Source organism: Pseudopodoces humilis, chromosome 2 (assembly GCF_049639895.1).
Source record: "Pseudopodoces humilis isolate 2021_Gansu_Grassland_sample_001 chromosome 2, ASM4963989v1, whole genome shotgun sequence".
NCBI lineage: Eukaryota > Metazoa > Chordata > Aves > Passeriformes > Paridae > Pseudopodoces > Pseudopodoces humilis.
Genome location: NC_142201.1, coordinates 8087065 through 8109910, shown reverse-complemented (window position 1 = coordinate 8109910; position 22846 = coordinate 8087065). Strand labels below are relative to the sequence as shown.

Genomic DNA, 22846 nt, shown 5'->3' with positions numbered 1-22846 from the left:
AAAAAAGCACACAAATTGGGAATGCTGCTGTCCCATATTTCACTTGAAAGTGATGACACCAACAGCTTTCACTTGCAGCAGAAAGCACTTGCAAGCATTGGGGGTAGTCAGTGCATTTCTTTCAGTCTCTGAGAGAACTTTTCTGGGATGAGGACAGGATCTTCTTGGACTGGCTGACTGACTGCCATGGAATGAATAGCTTTGTGCTATCAAGATTATACATGATAGAATTTTTAAATGTAATTCTGTTTATTGTCTAGAATAATTGTAAATATTAAAGGAAGAGGTAACAATAAAGCTTGTAAAGAAGATGGTTTCCAATACCACACAATGTTTCTAAAACCAATCTTTTAAAAATTGGGCTTTTCCCTAAATTATTGCTCTCAACAATTTAATTCTTGTTCTCTGGAAAAAATACTTGAGTTTATCATTCTGAAATTTCAGAGAAAAAATACTTGAAGAATTATTTTAATATACACTTTCTACCTTTTACTCTGATAGTTGTACAGATTCCAAAAACAGTACCTTGATAAATTAACCCAGATAACACTGGTTCTCACCATACAAAATTACCACTAGAATAGATAACTGTCATAAAAAAGAAATCAAATGAAGTGCTTTGGAATATACTAATCACACAGGAGAGTCAGGAAGAAACTGGCCTTGTACTCTGTAAGATAACTGAATTATGCTTTCTTCTAATTTGATAAACTCTAAGTAGAAATGATGTCGAGAAATGAGCCAAGATGTGTAACAGTTTTTTTCCGTATGACATTTTCTCTTGTGTTTTCATGATGTTAAATGAGATAGATGAAGCAGAGGAATATTCAATAGTCACACACTCAATTCTCATTTCCTGAGACTGAAATGTCATGTCCTTAAAAATTGGAAAGACCCTGAAAGGATGTAAACCACATCAGTATATATTGTGTTACTAAATGCAAGCAGCACCCATTTTCATGGAGGATGACACTTGAAATTCAGAGTTTCTTCAAAATTGTATTACTTTCTTAATTTATAAAAATGAGCTTAAAAGCTCATTTTCATGTAAATTAAATGTAAATGTCTCTTCTCCTCTTTAAAGATATAATATCAGAATTCTCAGTTTCTGGTCACACCACTTCACCTCAAGATGCAATTTAGGACTCATTTCAAGTGAAGTTTCTGATACAAAACCATTAATGTATGTATGTCACACTCACTTCAAATTTTTAGTATACATATCTACCTTTCTTCACAACTTTTTCCTCAAATTTTGCTTGGAGTCAGAAAATTTTCTCTATGAAAACACTTCTGACTACTGAAAGTATCTTTCATTTGAGACACTATTTCTACTGTCCTCTACTCTTTCACTCAAATGGTCTTAGTCAGAAGTTCACATCTGTCACCTATTTAATAACAGCTGAATTACATTTTAAAAAATCTGACTTTTCACTCTTATCACAGTTATTAATCTTTAGGAAATGTATTTTTTGGGGGGGACATAGTGTTCCTCTTTTTGTGACTCAACTAGATCATCTGGCACTCAACACTTTGACCATCAGCTGCCAGCTCAGCCAGTACTAAATTTCTTATTTATCTTTGACTAAAGAATTTATTTCCATTAGCAAGTAAATATTACATACATACATACTTATTACAGTATTTTCTTCATTGCATTTTTTCTATGGCATTTATATTCCTCTTTTTGTTCTAGTTCTTGTACAGATTTCACTATAATGATGATGGCATCCAGGTCTGTATCTTTCTTCTAAATCTCTCTAACAGCCTTTAGTTATAATGATTTTTTATCACATGAAATGCCATTAAGTTAAAATATCTATTGGTTGAACGATTTATGGTTAAAAAATAATCAGTAATGATAATAAAATTCTTTCTACAAAACTTCATGTTATAAATAATAAAATAATGCTGTGATTTATATGTTTGTTGGTCCCAAATTTATGGCAGTTTTTTCACGAATAACGATTACCTGATTTCACCTAAAGAAATTTATTTTGGGACATAGAATACTGCCAGGGTAAGACTGTATTTTGGTGGAAGAAGGGAGACAAAGGCATTGAAATGTAGACAAATGTTTACATTATTTCCTGAATTGGCTAATGCTATTTCCTCCTCACAGTTTTCCCAAAGGAGTTTTAACCAACCCAGAATCTTGCAGCTTGACTCACTACACATAATCCTTCCCAGCCTTCCAACGGCTTGCAGTACAACACCAAATCATATTACTCACAATCTCCCTCAGCTGGATTTTCAATTCATATTTTAGAAAGTTTGGCTGCATAACCTTGAAGGCACATCACAAGACTGTCAAGAAAAATATATATGACAACTAATAGAGAACCTTCAGAATACAGATTTAAGGACTGATACCTATACATGCAACTTGGCTTTACAGCTTTTTAATTTTGGCAGGAAAAAAAATTACAGGCCATACAGTTTTGCACATACTATATTCATTACAAGCTGAAGCTGATATTTTTGGAACTATCTTCAGCAAAGCTGAACTTACCTTTCCTGATTCTACATCACTCTAGGTCAGGATAGAATTTGTGGAAAAAAATGGCTGGCACTGCTTTGCACATATACCTTGGAAAAGCTAAGTCACCACTGGCAGACAACTATTTAACAGTTCAGCAACACAGCATTTTCCAAGTACTACATATAATATATATATATACCCTGTAAACTAATATGTAACAGTTGTAGTTGCTGATCTGTACAATATGTCAAATGTATTAGTTTCATAGTTATGCTAAAAATTCTGTTCAAAGGCACAAGCAGAATCTGTATCACAATAAGAGATATTTAATTAATTCAGGCATGCAGTAGATAGTGAAGCTACTTGAAAAGTGACTTCCTACATACCTTCCTAAATATTCAAGAGCATTTAAATTTACTATAGAATGGAAGCTTTCCTCTAGAATTTCCCTCTCACTGCAATAACAATTTCAAGCTCCTTAGAGGAAAGAAACATCAATCATCTGTGTTGTACCAGGTGGTGCTGGTTTATTACAATTCCAGTAAGAAATGCACTCAGCCTATGTAAAGTTCTCTTAAAATGTTATTTATTGGAACTAAGACCATAAAGAAAAAGAACACAGGATCAATAACATTCTCTCCCATCAGAGGCTGGGAATCCTGAGCTATGTGGAATTGAAAAGCACCCCAGGATGCTGTGCAGATCCTATCCATGGAAGGTTACCTCAGTTTGAGCTCTTACATCCAAAAACACTTTGTACATCATTTATACTGAAAAATTCCTCATTTTATACTGAAAAAAAATCCACATGGGAACTTGCTGCCAAAGTTTCAAATAAAAGCAAGGACAGGCAAGTGGTGTCAACCAGGAGCTGCCTGGAAGCCCCTCTGTTAAAATCACCTGGCCAAGTTCATCCTGTAGCCAAGGGACATGGGCAGTGCAGCACAGGCCTGCCCTGGCTGCCTGACACATGGATTTCTACCTCCTTGGTGTACAATGCTCTTCCAGTTAGGATCAGCATCCAGTATTTCAGTGAGATGTAAATTCTTTAGTTAATGGAGTTTAAATTACATTTTAAGAAAAGCCAGTTAAATTGCATACCTGTCAGCACCACAGTGTGTTCTCCACCACAAGCAACCTTATTAACCTTTTCCGTAATTCCCAGTACAGGCTGTGGAACTCTATTGTTCTTCAGCTGTTCAGGGAATAATCCCAGTTTCCCATTCACAGGTTCTCCAAAAGTATAGAGCTCACCATCTCCTGTGAAAATACAAAACACAGAATTGTTTCCTTCACACACTCTGGAGAAAGGATGGGTTGTCAAGGCTGCTGCAGACACAAATTATAAAGACAGAAAAGTGTATGAACATTACAGGAGAGCTGAACATATTTGCATAATGCCCAAACAACTGTGAAAAGCACTCTGCTTTGATGGGACACACAGGTGCTAGATTTTAGTCCCCTCCAAATTCACATATTTATCACAATATTTAGCCTGCAAGGAATGTAGCTATGGGAAAAACAAAATCATATACATCCTGGCAATTCCCTCTGTAATCAGTATTTAAGTCAACTGAAGTTGCTTGTAAGAATTTGAACTGAAACAGAAAATAATTTTATGTGGAATTTTGATGGAAAATCAACCTGCTCAAGCAGGGTCATCCCTGAACATGTCACAGAATTGTGTCCAGTCATTTCTAGAATATCTCCAGTGAGGGAGGCTCCACACCCTCTCTGGGTAATCAGTTCCAGTTCTCAATCTCTGCACAGTGAAGAATTTCTTCCTCATGTTTAGGTGGAACTTCCTGGCCATCAAGTCATGCCTGTTCCTCTTGTCCCAGGAGCAGAGCCTGCTCCATCCCCTGTCCCCTCCCTGCAGACACTGACACACAGAAATGAGATCTCCCCTTATCCTTATCTTCTCAAGGCTTTCTGACATTCTTCTATACCTCTTTTCTAAGAGTTTTTTTTCAGTCATTTCAATCTGTGTGTGCTTCTTAAGAACAAGCAAATTACATCAGCTGCAAAAAAGTGTATTTAATTTAATTTCAAACCTATGGACCATGTTTAGGCTTCTCTGTTCAGTTTGATTTCCTGTTTTAATTCAGATTTTGTTCTTACATCTATGTGCAGAAATACTCTGAACAGGCTGATGCTTTGCTGGTATTTGCATCAGAATCAAATTTCTGTTTGAAAACAGTAGCCCAATTAAAAAGATAAAAATCAACTGCAATGTGAGGTTTTCTGTAACCAAAACATTCTGCTGACAAAAAGAGATTTTATTAAGCATTCTAAGTGGAAAGAAAGAAAAAAACAAACAAACAAGTAAAAACAACAAAAAGAATCCCTTATTTTTCGGAAGGTAAGTATTTTTTCAATACTCTTAGATCAGCCATATATTTCAAAAAACAAATTTTAAAAACCCCAAAAGCACTTGGGAGATAACTACTTATGCAGCTCTCTTTGAAGAGACCAGCAGTTCTTTTTAAACACTATTGCACTGAAAAAATTAATCCAATCTATCTAATTAAGAGGATTAGAGATTCAAATGGCCAAGCCTCCCAAACTAATCAAGTTCATTACATTTTTCCCACTTAATAATCCAGCTAACAAAGATAAAACCATTTACCAAAGCAATTTTTGAATACATTACACATCCCTTTTAGGCAAATAGTGGTCTAAAGACTATGAAAAATAGCAATCAAGCATAAACAGAACCCAGTCAAACACATAAATTTTGAGTGCAGTATGTGCGCTGAGGACATGATGTACTGTGTACAGTACACCTGAATTTTAAGGACACTCTGTTCACAACAAAACCTGGTTATTTAATTTTCTACTCTCATATGAGTCACATTCTCACATGTTGAATTTTCCCTAATGTGGCACATTTTCTGTATCACAAAACTTCAAATCACAGGAGCAGATCAAGAAAATAGACAAGTGAATGGAAAATGTCCCTCAAAGGCAAATGTGCATTTGAGAGTAGATAAGAGACCTGGCTGGTGGTAAATGTGAGACAAAAATGAGTGGACAGAAGAATTGGATAACACTAGAATTTCTTGAATAAATGAAGAAGACAAAAATAAATATTTATTAAGACCAAATTGTTTAAAACTCTCAAACAGTGAAATTCAGAGCATGTGTTTGTGGGATGAATGATTCTTAAACCAGTCCTTAAAAATAATGACAAAATACATTAAAAAAAAGAATTCAAAGAACCTGAAAAACTATGAAAAGACATCGTCTCAATAAGAATCTATCCTGATGTTGATTACAGTTGCAATTCAGGCAGGGGAAACACTAGAAGGGGTCTAATATATTCAATTCCTTTCTGTATCCAAAAATCTAATTCTGCTGCAGAACCCAGGGCAGTGGTGAGATACATCAGCTTTCCCTGCTCTCCATGTCCTGCAGTGAACAAATGAGCTGTACATGCCTGCAAGCTTAATGCTTCCTGAAATATTGTCCCCTCCTGAGTGTGTAGTCAAATGAAAGTCAAGTGAAGATCTGTGTATGTGCTCAAAATTGTTGCTACACTTTCCCAGCAGTTTATTTCTCTGTTGATTTGCTTGAGACATAACCCTAATAGGGGCACACAATGTCCAAAGCCTGCAAAAAGGAAGGAAAACACACTATGAAAAAATCCTAAAGAGAGCTGGAAGCTACAGACTAAGAACTTCTTTTTGGTGAATGCAAAGGAGAGGGAAAGGGAGCAAACAATCATCTTTCAAATATGAACTGAGTAATCAGTCTAGTTCCTAATTTGCTGTCCTGGGTTGATTACGATGTTAAATTGTATCCCCATTCGTCCACCTAACCCAGACACAGGTTTTGTATTCTTAAAATTCCATCTAAGAGTAAAAGTGAGTGGAAAAGAAGCACCGAATTCTCTTCCCGAACTGGTTGGGGGGTGGGAGAAAAGGGCCACATGGGTTTGCTTCCCGGGGGGAGCCCCACTGGAGGTTTTCTCCCAAATTTGCCCTAAACCAGGATATTTGCATATGGAATTGAGTTAGCCATTGCCTGTAAATTTCTGAAGTGTTTTTTTTTAATTTAAAATATTCAGGATTTATTCTGTTCTTCTATTCTACAACCACTTTGGCATTAGTGGATTCCATGTGTACACGGCAGAATACAGGTGACACATATTCAGCAGTTAAATTACTGTCTGCAAAGAAGGCATCCTAGAAAGCAGAAGGAAGAAGAGTGACATCATCATACTTTTGGAACTATAAGAGGCATTGCTCTTGGCTTTATAGCAGTTAAACACCTTAAAGATAAAAGTCTACTAAAAAATCTTCGACAACCCAGCAACGTCAAAGAAATAAAAAATTCAGAAGAAGAAAAAAACAACCTGGAATCCATACTTCACCACTTTTTTATTCAATACTCTCTTATTAATGAACATCCTGCCCTGGAGAGGGCACTCTGTGTCCACACTATGTTTTCTATGTCCTCATGAGCCACCTTTTAGTTTTCAGTTTTAGTTAGATATGCTTGTATTCTCAACAGGTTTTTCAGCCAGTGCACACCTTATGTCAAAAGCAAACATATTAAGGAGGGAGCCATATGGTGCTGTGCTCATCAGTTCAGTCTGACAGCATTTCATAACAAGTCTTAAATCCTGCAAGTATGTTACACTATTAAAGACAGTGTATTATTTGATGTCTAAAAATCAAAATGTGGTAATTCTATAGTATTCTAATAACTGGTAACACATCCTCTGACTATGGTATATTCAGAATAAATGTCTAATGTTAATTTTTAAACACTGTGTGGATACACACTGATGGTAGTGCAACAAAAAATCAATTCTACAAAAGTACTTGGATGTCCAATACTAAATTGTTACAGCAGCTGAAGTATCAGTCAAAGAAAACTGTTGGAAAGGGGCCAAAGGAAAGTAATAAAAAAAGTATGCCTTCACACAAAGAAGGTCACGTGTGTGTTAGTAGCTTCAGTGACAGACTGAACCCAATTCATGTAGGACTTGCAGATATTAAGTCTGAAAATTAAGATTTTCCATCTCAGGCCTGTTTAAGTAGTAGCAGGTTTAGCAACTCATTGTCATAGGTGATAACCAGTTCATTCTTCCTATTAATATTTAAAGAAGCTCCATTTTTCTTAACCAGGTACAAGCCTAAGTCTTTTTTTCTTATCCCCTTCCATTAAAAGTTTCCACTTCCTTAGGGGACTTGGCACACACTGATCTCTCTTTACTCTTAGATGTTCGTCCTCAACCCTTCTACTAATGAGAACTTTTGTGATATCCTGCTACACTCCTGGACCTTCAGCTTTTGGCTTGAAGGCAGAGATACACACATTGCTACAACATCTTTTTTCCCCTTCATTTTTTTTTGAGTCCAGGAAGCTGTACTTTTCCTAACAGGTGCTGAGGTCCTGATCAGTCCCAGACACTGAATTCATTTACTGTAATAAAGCACCTGTAATAAAAGATGCACACTACTAGCATAACACCTAATTAATATTTGTCAGCTCTTGCAAGCTCTCATTCTGTTAATAGCATGTTCTCAGAGAGCAATACAGGTACTGTATGTGGAAAAGTAACATTTATCAAGTAATCTGGGAAAGGTATCTGATGGAATAGCTCCTGGGTACCCATTAAAAGCTTTACAATCAAAACTATCGATCCTTTGAAATCTTTAATTACTCTAAGGGGACCAAACAGTAAAGTTTAATAATGTAAATCTATATGGCTGAGAGGAATTCATAGCTGCTCATACATAATGCCATCAACACTGGCTGATAATTCATCCATACTGGAATTATTAAAAGATGAGTGGAATCTTCACTTTGGAAACCAATGGAGAGTTGGGAAGAAAGAGGTGGAAAGCAATAGGGAGGTGGTTTGGTTTGGAGCTCAGACAACAGCTCACTGTAGTATTGCTTCTCCTCGTATCACGTACTGTCAGTTTAACTGACTTCAAAACATAAATTTTAAGACCAAACAACAAACTTGGACAACAATCTTTTACTTCGAACAAGATTAAATTTTTCTCATAACATAGCAACTCAGTTCAATATTGATATTTCTAGAGAAGATGAAGTTTATTATTTGATCATAAAAACAAATAACCTCAAAAAAAGTTGGTGTTTTGAAACCATACTTTTAATCCACAATATATGCAATAATCTTTATGAAAACAAACTGATATTTCATTCTTTCTAATATACTTTTGCACAACAATGCGCAAATGCATAAAATTAACTGCAAGTTTTTTCTCTGTGTGATAAAAAACTACATAGGAGGCTTTCAATCACATGGCAGTTTTTAACAACTATAGGGTATCAAGCTTCAAACAACTATTTCAAAACCACTGTTTTGTCTCCACTAACCTCTATTCTCTTACCTGTAATCAAGGCAGAATGATAATATCCACAGGATACAAAGGAAACAGGTTTTCCAATATCCACTTTACAGGGGACACTGACAGAGGCTTCACTGGCCAGGCCAATCTGACCTTCTGAATTATCACCCCACACAAAGAGCTTCCCATCCTCTAAAATGAAGATAGGGATAGTTAATAGATTTAAAACAAAAACTAATAAAAAATGAATCCATTTCTTGAAGAGTACTTCAGAAACTCTTTATATGATACTACTGAATGTCATGATCTCGAGGGTATAAAATGATAGCTTAGCACAATGCAAAAAAGGAATTGGAAATAAGAGGGTTTTCCTTAAGCTTTTCAAAAGTGACCCAGAACATTTGCATGTCAACCAATGTTAGCCATAAATACCAACAGAAAGAGTACTATGGAAAAAACATTCCTTCAGAAAGAGAAAGACTGAGTGAGACAATTCAATTGCCTTAGGTCAGTATGAAAATATTACAGTGAATTTGAGGCATCTCCTCATTTCTAGGTGCAAGTCACCCCTTTCTCATTCTTCCAAACTTATTCTCTGCTCTGACTTTGGAAGGCATTCCACTAATTCATGTCTTATCTTTCAGTTCTCCTCACAGGTGGTTGTATTGACCAGCTTCACTTTGCTTTCCTTAAACTACAACAGTAGAGGTTTATTAAGTCCAGCTTCTATTGAAACAAAGACCAATGGCAACAGTAAAAACAACAACAACAAAAACACCAAAAAAGGTGGTGAACAACATGAGAAGTCTCTAGATTCTTCTAGAAGAGATAAGGTTTCTCTATGCATATTTCTTATTTGTGGGAAATAAGTTGTGAATAAAAAAGTACCACCTACAGTTCTACTGAGGTGGTGTTAGGAGCTAAAATAATTCAAAATTGTCCTAAAAAACTAAAAATTTCAGGAGAATGTCAGCAATTGGCATAAAAAAACCCAAAAATCAAACAAGCAGACTAGCATCTATCTCAAGTTCTGAAATTACAGCCTCAATAACTTACCCTGAACAGGTACAGAAAAAACTGCTTTACAGCAAGACTTGAAAAATTACATTATAGGGTAATAAAGGACCATCCACCCAGTGACTGGAAGTATTGTAACTGTGTGGATTTCAGCATGTTGTGGCATATAATTGGTATAATTCTTCCACCTGAGAAATAGGTGGGAAGCCCAACCTCTCCCAGAATTTGTAAGGAATGACACAGCTGTGCAGCCTGTACCAGTGGGCAGCAATAGTTGCAGTAACAAGTGGAATTAGAGATGCTCAGTTTTCATAGGATTCATGTTTTGTAACTGCTTTCCCTGGAAATAAACTGAAGATTTTTTTTTTTCCATTTTGAGGCTATTCATACTGTTCCTCCTCTGTAATTATTTCTACTAAACTTTCACAAAAACTCTAAGTTAATGAGACACACAACCCTTACCAGACTGCTAAAATACACAATTGCCTGTCAAAAAATGACTGTGGCTAATAGTGAGGATAGAAAATGCACCCACATATTCAGACAGAATGCTGGATAAAATGTCTTCCTGGAACCAGCTTGGACACACATAAATATATTTTATTAGCAATTGTTCTCACCAGTTACTGCTGCTGAGGTGTATGATCCAGCTGATAGTTGCTTGATCTTGTGCTGCGTGGTAAAAAAGCTAATTAAATGAAATGTGGTCCTTTCTTCTGTGTCACCTAATCCCAACTGGCCTTCACTGTTACCTCCAGCAGCATAAACATTTCCTTTTTCTGCATACAGAAAAGCACAGGTAATACACAGAAAGAAGAAACCAGAGCAAGTAATTTAATTTTCAATGGAAAAAACATCACAAAAATGTTAGGGTCTATTGCCCTGAAACACCCTCCAACTGAAATTAGCAGTTTCTGTTGTAGCTAGCAAGGTTTTCCTGCACACACTTGAAGCAGAACTTCCTAAAGGCCTTACACGTATTTAGACTGCATTTCCCACTATTCTGGAGACTGATGTAAAAATAAATGTGATTGGAAGTTCTGCAAGAGCTCTGAGAAAATGACTACCAGCAGCCCTGGCAGCTAAAAGCAGCTCCTTCCACAAATAATGTATATTTTGAGATAAAGTGGGAGGAAAAGGGTGCATGATGTCACATACAAGAAAAATGCAGCTGTATTAGTATATAAATTAAATAAATTAATGACTTGACAATTTTGAGTACTGTGAATGAAATATATTTCTACTTAGTTTTTTATTAGAAATATTTTACTTATTTTAATATTTAAATAACTTCCAATTTAATTAACCAGGTAATCTTGAATTTAACGCTGATGACAGATATCTTCAACTTTAAAGAACTTCAAGATTTATATTTTTAATTTTAGTATGTTTCACATCTAAAGTGCTTATCTATGAAGAAACAGATACAGCCTATTATTACCACAAACTCAGACAGAAATGTGATAAATAAACTGACATGTAATTTATAAATGGCCACAAATTATCTAGCCAGTGTGTTCACCAAAGGTGACTAATATTTACCCTGTGCAGCCTTGCATACTTGATTGTTATTAATATGTTCCATTTTATTCTAACAGTCTTATTTACAGTGTTCAGGGTCTCCACATATATAAACCTCCTAATAATCAAACAATCCTCTTTACAACATTACTGAAAGCTAAAGGATTGCAACCACAGAGATGGCTATTCCATTACATAAATCATAGAAGCATGACAAGAATCTTCATAAATTCTCTGTATGCTGTATCTCCACAAATTTAAGTTTAAATTTACAGTTTATTTATTTATAGCTTAATAAAGCAACTTGTCATTGAAATAGCAGATTATTTTGTATAACCAAATATGCAACAAAATTTGAAGACTTGAAAACATTCAGTTCTGTTATATTTATTCAAATATCTAACTTCACACTAGTAAAGATTATTTGTCAAAGGCAAATTTGAGTACAGATGCATATAAAAATAACAATAAATCTTTACAAGTCTTAAAGAAAATATTCATAATTGTTAACTTCAAATGCCAGCAAGAAATTTTTCTATATGTCTATTACTAGGAAACTACTATCTAACATTAGTTTATAAATGCATTTGCTCAGAATAAATTCAAAAAATCTAAAAAATTCTGAATTCTAATAACTGGATGTCAAATCCCTAAGTTTTAGAAGACCCATTTTCTTTTTTTTTTTCCTTCTTCAACATTTCTGGGATTATTAATTCAATTTTTCATGAAAGCAAAGGAAGAAACGTATCTTGAATATGTATGAAATAGAGGTTACTTACCTGTGTAAACTAAAGTGTGGTTTCTTCCACAAACAGCAAGTTTTGGTTTTTCTGGTTTTAAAGCTAAGAATTAAAACCAGAGGAGAGAAAGTTACAAACAGGCTGATAGCTAGTTCAACAACAAAATGTTCTATGCTCTAGAGGGAGCTCTGATTTCTTCTTTCCACATTTTTACCAACAGAATTATTTCAAGTATCATTGCCCATTTGAATCTAGCACATGACTTATCAAATCAGTATTCCCCCAAGATAAGAAAATAGGTCAGACCTTAAAAATTTAAAACACTCAGCTTGATGATGGTTACTTCATCCCAATGCCACAGTCCCTGGAATTTACCATTTACAGGATACCCCTCAAAGCATATATTAAGTTGCAGGGTAAAATTAATAATTTAAGCTGTCTTCAGTTTTCATTAACAGTGCTATTGTTACTTCCCTCTTAGACTTTTCCTACTATTGTAAACCTTTGAAATCCTGTCCCTTTCTCTTACCATCCCTACCTCCCTTTCTTGTGCTCACATCCCTTTTCTGCTCTGCTCTGTTGTGATCACTTCCTGATGACTGACCTCAATTGCCAAGGGCAGCCCTACCTGAACTAGTGCCTACATTTTTTACATGTGTCATGCCATCTCAATTTCAGCTGAGTTACCACCAATGAGAGTGCCATGGCACGCACTTCTCTGCAGTCTGGTCACTTTGAAAGACTGGGAATGTATGTGAGGGGAGTCAGGAGTTATCTTGGTGGGAAAGAGAAAATACAGAGGTTCCTCTTCTCTTATGACAGGTGCACTCCATTTCAGAAATAGAGAGGAAAAATGTCTCCCTGACTTTTCCATCCTTGCTCCAGTTACTGTTCATTGTCAACAAATTATCTTCTCAGTCATGTCCCCATACCCTATATAATGCTCTAAACCAGAATTATTTTTACATAATAAATCTTTAATTGCTTTTCCACTGCACTAGTCCATAACAAAGCCAACAACAATCATCCCTTTTACAATCCCTTTTTCAGCCCTTCCAGATCAACTTTCATCAGCTCTTTAACACACAGATTAAGGTCCCTTCTACCAAGTCACCAAACAAATCTATCAACTTAAGCATGAACTGCCCCAGGTCTGTCGCACAGATGCAAACTTAATTTTTTCAAATTCAGATTCCTGCATCTTCTATCCAACACTTACCTACCACTACCATCAGGCTGGAACCATAACATTTCCAATGGTGGCTTCTTCCTACAATCTTTATATCCCAACACTCTTCAGCATCAGAGATAATCTTAGTCAGCTCTTCTGAAGCCTGTGCTCCCTAAACTTCCTCCCACTTAGGTTAATCAATTGTATGTTATAAGCCACGTTATATTTACAATGTTGCTGGTGACTTTTCATAACCAATTTCATTAATCTCTAACCAAGACCCAGAAGATATTTTCTCCGAAAACATGCAGACACAAGCATTTGGCTCCAAGCAGAAACTGGAAAGTGTCCTTGCAACCCCACTCCCAAAGCCAAGGGATGAACAAAGGCTAGTGAGAAAAGCTCCAGGAATTCCTCCTGCTGTCTTACTGCCAAGAGAAAAAAGACATCCCCCTTGTGACTTTTTCAACGGATGCCAGGTGTGGTTTGAATTGCTGTCATCTTTTCTTCATCTTTTTTTCTCCATTGCAATTCGACAGCAAACCCAAAACTTGAAACCAAATGTATTCGAGCCAAGGTAAGAATCAATCTCTCACATGGCTGACAGAAGATGTGTACATGAGAGCAGATGCATTCTCAATCTGAAGAGAGATGGAGGCAGGAGCAAATAAAGGACAGTAGAATAAACTAAATCAGGAAGAACAGAGTTTGAACAAGCAGGATAATTTGTTTTTAACAATAAGCTAACAGATCGATCTGCTGGCAGAAAGAGTGAAGATAAACATTTAATAGTAAAAAGAAACGTGTAATGGGATAGATCTGACTTGACATAAGTAAAGGGATAGGGAAAAGTATTGACTTAGCTTTGTTTGACGAGATAAAAACAGCTAAGAAAGATCAAGAAGATCACAGTGTAATGAAAACGTATTTTCCTACCCGTAGGAATTTATTTTACTGCCTCATAAAAATGTATTAACATTTATGCCCCCTTGGGCATTTCTTATACTTGTTAAAAATGTAGCAGTACTTGTGAAAAGTTTCTGATAGATTTTTTTCACTTACAAAGGTGCTAAGAAAGCAGTGACACAGAGGTTACACAATGCTATTGGAACTCTGGTTTCTAACACATAGACAATGCAGAGACCAAGCATCTGATTATTGTCTGCAGTAAAAAATGAAGATGTGGCTTGTCAGAAAAGGCAAATACTACATGAAGTCAGAGCCCTCAAAAATGACTGGATTCTATGTATCTGAAGTAATCTAGATGCAAAAGGACTCAGAATCTGAAGTAATGGAAAATCAATAAGGGATCCTTCCAAGCTACCTTCACGATCTTGTGCAGTAATGTGCACACAGGATGAATAAAGAATCAGTTATTTTGGGATTGCATCCTATGAAGTACCTTTTTGCAAGGGTCTCCTTTCATAAAATAAAATCTAAAAAAAAAGAAAAAAGAAAAAGAAAAATTACACAAACCTTTAATACACGTCGGTTTGCTGACAGTGTTCTTTGATCCTAGTCCTAACTGGCCCCAGTCGTTACTGCCAAACATGTATAGTTTACCTTTCCCTGAAAAAAAAAATCATAGACAGAATCCATTCACATGTTTGAATATCTCACTCAAGACAAGATGGTCATCCACTCACGATGAATTTATTACTTCCTTTTTAATGTAAGGTTTAAGTTTAGGCAATTCAATATATAAGTGTAAAGAGTAACTATCCTTGTGATTTTACAGTTCAAAAATAGTAGCTGCATTGTTTAAATAAGAAATCCCCAGCCAGAAGAAGAAACATCCCCATCTTTAATCACAGCACAGATGAAGCTGTGAAAACAGCTTCAGAAAACAAGATGTACTTTTGGACAGACCCTGCAGTTCAGAAACCATAGTATTCATTGGCCCCCTTATAAAAGAACAGCACATCTGACTGAGCACCCTTACCCCAAAGACACAAATGAATAATGCAGCTTTGTGATAAACACAAGTACAGATTTGTAATATTTGGCTTATTTGATTGTTTAGGGTGGGATATTTCTTCTATTGCAAAATGTCTTAAAATTATTTACAAATACACATTTCTATCAATTGTTGTTTCTGATAAATTTTCATGAACTGTATTAATTTGTTGTTCTGAATATAAAGACAGAATGCATAAATCCACCATGCAGTCATAGAGTTTTGTAAACCTAAATGCAAACATTAGGTTACAAATGTTGAACAGGGACAATGCTAGGATCACCTTTCAGAAATTCCTATGATGTGTCACCAGACTTGCAGTTCATTGCAAACAATGAACCGTTATAATTCTGAACAACCAGTGCTTTTTCTGAGGATGGTATATGAAGATGAGAATTTTGTCATCTGGGATGAAAATTAGCCAAAACTGACTACTGACAATACCTTAAAAAGAACTCATTTAATTTCCTTTTTCAAACTATCACATCTTGTAAAGCTGTAAAGTTCCCATTGGAAAATAAAACCCTTGTTCCAACAGAAATCTGCAAAATAGAAACTGATTTATCAAAAAACCCCACAACAAAACAACATCCTCTCCCCAAAACTCCACCTTTTTACATCAACTAAAAGGACTTTGTTTACTTCTGAAGGTCTGCAGAGCTTTGTGTGTTGGACTCCAACATGTTGTCATCCTAAACAAAAATTTGGTCATAGAGCTTGTCACCCTCTTCATCTACAATTGCCACAACCACAATCCATAATAGCAATTTCATATAATAATGCCAAAATAATATGGCTGTTGCCAGTAAAGGTTATGATTGTGATTTACAGAGACTTTGAAATACAATATTGCAATGCTTTAAATATTACCCCCAAAAAATCCTATTCTAATAAAAATATCCATTCATTTTCTTAAATATAAGTGCACAGTTAAAAAGATAAAAAACACACCAATGCTTAACTGGTGTCTAAAATCCTGATCAAATTTTTAGATTTTACAATTCTTGGCACGTGGGGCTATGTGTCAATATTATATCTTTCCAAGAAAGCTGGAAGGGAAGGAAGACAGAGGTCAAGTTCATGCTCACAGTGTTCTACTAACAGCATTTACATCTCCATCCTAATTTTGATAATGTAATCATGTCAAACACATGCAGAGCTGTCCCTGACAGCAAACACACCATAACAGAAAGGATTTTTATCAGCAAATGACATCTATCCTGTAGTGGTATGGCTTCCTTGTATCCTTGCTTTACACTTTCCAACTGCTTTCCTAAGACAGCAGTATTTCTGTGGGAGTATGATGCCAAGCTGCCCTAATTCAATTTAAGCACATTCTCTTTTATCCATGCAAAATTCAAACAAGGTCATGCTTTTCATCCTATAATCTGCTGGGTTTTATATCAGTCTTTAAATTCTCAGGCATTGCTTTGTAAGTCAAGGAGCTTAATAGATGAGAGGAATTTTTTCACATTCTTTTACAACTAAGTGACAGCCTTTTATAACTTCAGGTTTCCTAGGAGTATAACAGCAAATAAAAAATCTGGGAAGCAGTTAATTTAGAAAGAGAATGAGAATTAATAGGCACTGCAGAGAAACCTAAACAAATGCCTGTAATGAAGCAATGTTTCTCGGTCTGTACAGCAAATCAAGTTTCAGAAGAGACATGATTCTGGCCAAGAAATCCAATATAATTTTGCATGCAAAAGGCCCAATTTCATAACTGCATACTGATATCCTAGCCATCACACAGATGCACTGAATCCAACAGCAGACAAATAGGCAAGGGTCAAATTGCAAAATTTTGTAAATTCAAATTGCTCTTGGGTTTTTGCTTCAACTTTGGTGCTGTTATCCAGATTGGGGCCATCTGCCAGGTAGAATGGCTGCACAAGACAGGTCCAGCAGATCAGATTATGACTCTGGGCAGGAGGGGAACAACAGGATATAATGAAAATGTCTACTCAGACTGTTTTGGTGATGAAAACACACTTCCAACAGGAGTCTCCACCCTTATCCTGATGCAAAACTGAAGTATTTCTCCCAGGTGTGTGTTCACTGGCAGGTACACCAGCAGACGTTTCACCAACAGCGATTCAGGGCTACCAAGGAAGCCACAAGACACTTCCATGGGTAGCAATAGAGATTTTGTGAAACACTTCAGCAAGAGATTGTCTCCCACCTCATTTCTCATGAATAGTTGCTATCATAGCTGTGATTCCTGGCAACCCCATCAGTCATGTGCACTTCTGGTTCATGAAGTGCTTCTAAAGGCATTCATTGGGCAGCTAGGAAATACCAGAGGAAATCCTGTATGCTTTGTTACAGCAGGCAGCCAAGTACTCTAATTACCTATGTTTAAAGGTATGTTTTACATATTCCCCCCTTTTCTTTTTAAATTATATGAGTGTGGGAGAGAAATAAGATGGGGAAGTGATGTACAGTCCTTGAATATTTACTACAAGATCCTTCTGAGAAACTGTACCTGAATAAGACATAAAAGGTAGTATTTTGTACAGAGTAGCAAATGCCAAGTCACCACAACTATTTTTTAAAATTATTTTTATTTGAGCTATTTAGTGAATAAATTACATTGACAGTTGATTTAAAATTCATATAGAAGTCAAATACATCCCAGGGAAATAGGAGCGGCATCAGTTTTGTTAGGCAAGTCATGATATTCTCAGAAACTTTATTGAGCAACAATAACAGTAATGTTTAGGACATTTGGCATCACACAAGCAAAACCAGCACAGTATGTTGTTTGCTCATATACATCAATACAAACGTGTACTAATCTTTCTCATCCTCCCCTTGCAGTTGATGCATTAGATACTGTGCCATGTTCTGATGACCCACTGGTAAGCAGAATGAATAGAAGAAAACTGGTGACAAAACATCTGGAGAGATTCCAAGGTTTCTTTGAATATTTAATGCCTTACAAAACCTGAAATTAGGAGTATACTATCTTCCTGTGGTTCCATATGTACCTCTTTTCACTCCTACTTTTATAATTGATACTTTTTTCTTTCCTTCTTCCTTCTTGTGTTGGGGGCTTCAATTCTCTCCAGAGCACTGAGTTCAGAATAAGTGTCTTCAATCATCAGCATTTTCCCCCTTGTGAACAGGATCAGGCTCTTTGACTAAATGTGGTTAAGCTGCCTAGGACACTCTAATCAAGGCAAATAAACAATAAGACAGCTGTTAACTTTAAGAGTTTTGTAGGAAAGAAAATTTAATACACAGACATTGGAAGGAGATTCTTAAAAGTATGCATATTCATACTTCTCCACACTAGCTCCCATGAGGATGAATTAATTGCTTTCCAAAGCCTTCATAGAAGCCGTTATAGAAGATGCAGAGAATGGACTATCAGTATTCTTGGGCCAAAAAAACACAGAAATGAGGCAAAAGCCATTATGAAACATATTACAAGTGATGCTGGAATATATATTGATCATGACTGCATTAAAGACCTAAAGAAAATCACTGCTTAAAAAAATTCCTGCTTGGATATTTTAATCAAGGTTATGCCAATGGTAGACAGCAAAAGAATAAAGAAACACAAATTTCAACCGCAAACTTCCTCCCTGGAGAAGAAAACATTTCTTCCACTAGCTCTGCAAGCCAACTCAAAGTCAGCAAGTAACTATCACTGGTCCCTTAAATTCCAACATGCAGCCACAGCATGCAAATTAAATTTTTGACTCTTAACTCCTGACCTAGAAAGGCAAAAGACAGAGTATTTTATATTTACTTTACCCTTGTCTTTATAGGAGTCATATGGGAATATTGATGTTGGAATAGATGAAAGATATATTTGAAAGGTTCTGAATATTTTGTTTGAATGCTAAATATCAGCTCTTGTACATTCTCTTCACTAGTATTCAGTCAAGATTTGGTGCTAGTGATAGCTATCTCTCCTGCCCAAATCCAGCATTAAGGAGTGATTTGTATCTGTTCAGGTGATTGTTTTACTTACAATTGCTGAGCCACGTTAAGTGTGAAATTTATATATTTCTGTATTTTAATCTACTTCATATTCCCACTATACCCTACAAATATAGCTCCCATTCCCTTTCAAGGTGTGGAAAAAAAAAAAGGAGGGGGAAATTTTGTGACCTGTAAAAAGACTGAAAGTAAAATGAAGCATGCATTAACACACACCTGCTTGAGATACTTTTCCTTCCTCGGCGATGTTTGTCTTTTATCTCTTCCAGGTCAGGTTCATCTCCTGAAGAAGCTCCTGTTTCCCACATGGTATGTGCCCTCCTCAGTAAATTCATTATCAGCATGAGCCTCTGGATCATTTATTCCAGGTGTTACTGCAGCTCAGGTTCATTCCCAAGGGCTTAATTCCACTGTATCATCCAATTCCATCTAACTGCAGAAATGTGAGGTGCACGTGGGCATGCACTGGTGTGAAGAACAAATGAGGGAGAAGAGCTTTTTCTTTCCCTCCTTCACTTTTTTGGTATGACTCTTGCAGTTTCTCTACCATTGCTTGTTGTTGAGCCACACCTCACCCACACTTTTCCTTTTACTTTACAGTGATCCAGAAAACCTTTTTCTACCAAAGAAGTAATTTTCTCATACTTCTACAGTTCCTTGACTGCAAAAGCTTTGAGAAAATAAAGATCTGATCATTTAGAAGCCTCCCTGGTGACATACCTGCCCACTACAACAGCTAAGGCAAGCTACTGAGACACTTTTGAAACAAGCTGCATATACTAAAATAATGGAGAGAAGGGGAAATTGTACAGAAATGGTGCTGCATGAAAATCTCTTGTGACTTCTTCAAAAGCTTTATCTAAGTGGTCACTGTTACAGTAATATGGGAATTAGGGGATTGTTGCTGATTTGGGTTAACAGTGCCTGGCCCAGGAACATGCTGGGAGGCAATTTAAATTGACTGGTTTAAACAGAGAACTGAAAGTGTGTTATTTCAGACTGGGTGTGGGTATATAAAATTATATGTAGAAAGAAAATGCAAAAGGAAAATGCCACAGTGCCCCAGGTTATATCCGGATTAATTTAATGCAACAGGTAATTTAATATTATTTGTTCAATCCAAGAAAAAGTGTCAAGCTTTGTTCAAAATAAACTATTAATGTATAATTCTTCTTCTGTGAAGTTAGGCTTGAAAAATTCATCGTGTAATTTCACCTCAGGGTGTTCTGCAGCCCATGAAATCTATAGTCTTTTTTATTTTGCCTGGAATAGTTCTTTCTAAAAATTCAGCATCTTCAATGTTGGTTGCAAACATTGCAAGAAATCCTCAATAAATTATTTAATAAGCAATGACCAATTGGGTACTGATAAGCAATAACTACATTCCAATTTTAACAGTCCTGAAAATACACATATATTTTTTTCAACAACAAAGTCTTATTATATGTCAGCAGTTGATTGTCAATACAATCATCACACATACTCAACCACAGAAGTATAGTCCCTTTCATTCAAATTCCAATCAAATAAAATGAACAAATTCTTTAATAAGCACTGTTTCCATCATTTCAAAGAAAATAAAAAAAACATTAATAATGTTTACTTTATTGCACTGGACTTTCTTTGAACACCTTTTCCATTTATTTCTGATTTTTGTAAGATTTTCTGAAATCCTTTATTGAGCTGCTCTTTCAAGGGTTATTTTCCTCTGACAGTTAACAGTAACTCCAAGCATCATTTGAGAGACACAATTGTATTTATTGTTTCAAGGATATTTCTAGTGAACTCCTGGTGTTCAGCAGTTACTTCCATGATACAATATATGTAACATACTAAACATTGTCAGATTCACAAGAAACATTCAGCCTGAGTTAAGCTATGCTTAGTTTAAATCCTGTCATACACTCAGTTACTACAAACTTCCTCCAGACAGTTCTTGGGCATGTCCTGTGAAAACCTTGAGCAAGCTCACACTAACTCCAAAAGCACCCAACAGTTTCCACAGCAGTCCTCTCTCCTCTCCCCAACCTGAATTAATGTATTATCTCAGGATGCAAGTAAGATTCCTAACTTTCAAAATTTAATTCAAAATTTTTATTTCAAAATTTCAAATATATCACCTTTTATCATAGAGGTCAGCTTCACTACAAGAAAGACATTGAGGGGCTGGAATATGACCACAGAAAGGTCTGGAGCACAAGTCCTGTCAGGGAAGCTGTAGGAGAAAAGGGGGCTCAGAGAAGACCTTATCACCCTACAAGTTCCTGAAAGGAGGTTGTACACTGGTGGGGGTCAGCCTCTTCTCCCAGTTAACATGCAAGAGGATGTGAGGAAATAGCCTCAAACTGTGACAGGGAGGGTTTAGACCAGAGATTGGGAAAAATTTCTACATGGAACAGGATACCCAGGGAAGTGGCTGAGTCACCATCCCTGGAGGTGTTTAAAAGATGTATAGATGTGGCACTTGGGGACATGGCTTGCTGATGGACTTGGCAGTTCTGGGTTAATGGTTTGACTTCATAATCTTAAAGGTCTCTTCCAACCTAAACAATTCTGATTCTATATCCTCCGTTTATAATACTGACCTGTAATAATAGCTGTATGTTCATCTCCACATGATATAAGTACAGGCTTGTCATTTTTGAACCAGAACTTGCTAGGAATATCTTCTGCAAATTTGCTTTTCCCAAATGTGAAAACTGCACCTGATTCTGAAACACAAAAAGATAATGTCAGTTTTAGTGAAAGAAAATTTTGCCTCACATATTTTGAAACAGACATGTTCTATCAATTAATTGGCACATTTTATTTTCTTATCTTTCTCTTCCTTCTTCTCTCAGCCTTCAAACCATGAGTTGGCAAAACTCTCATTTCACCTAAACAGGAGGAAGAACTTCTTTCCTGTGTGAGTGGCAGAGCACTGGAACAGGCTGCCCAGAGAAGCTGTGGAGTCTCCATCTCTGGAGATATTCAAAACCTGCCTGGACACAATCCTGTGCAACCTCCTCTGGGTGAACCTGCTCTAGCAAGGGGGTAGCATTAGATGGTCTCCAGAAGTTTCTTCCAAGCCCACCATTCTGTGATTCAGTGATAAAACTGCGATCTAAAAAATCCAAACAAAACCACCCCAAAATAAAGTCCAAGCAGCTTTTCAGGCTTTGTAGTCTGCCTGTTTTTCACAATTCTTCACACTTTCAAAAGTGTTAGCAACATTGTTTCAAAACACAGAATGTTAACTCTTTGTTCAGCTTTTGGTTAGGCAAGTGGTTTGACAGAAAACACTAATTCTACAGAAAAATAAATGAACTTACAAGTTAAATAATTTGTCAAAATCCTTGCAGACAATTTTTTTTATTTTTTTTTTTGTATCAGCTCAGATACAAAAGCTCAATTAAACCTCCTATTTTAAAATGTCAAAGCCTACGGTATAAACATAGATTTTTTAAATAAAAAAAAACAAGAATAAATGAAACCTTTTCCTTGTAAGTTTTGTTACCATGTAACAAATGCTAGGAAATACATACAATAACAGTAGACTGTTTCTGAAAGTTACACTGAGACATCCAAGTGCATTTACTTTCAATGATAACAATCTCATCAACAAGATGCACCCCAGCTCCAGAATCTGAAAGTTCTTTCTTAAACTGTATATTTAATTTTTATTTTAAATAATTA

At 36.1% G+C, this 22846-nt stretch overlaps 1 protein-coding gene across 1 annotated transcript in view; it reads right to left on the bottom strand.

Moving 5' to 3' along the window:
• Positions 1–22846, bottom strand: part of RPGR (retinitis pigmentosa GTPase regulator) — a 37594-nt gene that overhangs the window by 13368 nt on the left and 1380 nt on the right. The window contains exons 2-7 of the mRNA XM_088052050.1: positions 21757–21882; positions 14740–14832; positions 12132–12194; positions 10452–10610; positions 8857–9006; positions 3584–3742 (exon numbers count right to left, since the gene is read on the bottom strand). Of these exons, the coding sequence (XP_087908176.1) occupies positions 3584–3742; positions 8857–9006; positions 10452–10610; positions 12132–12194; positions 14740–14832; positions 21757–21882 (750 nt within the window). The remainder of the gene's footprint in view (positions 1–3583; positions 3743–8856; positions 9007–10451; positions 10611–12131; positions 12195–14739; positions 14833–21756; positions 21883–22846) is intronic.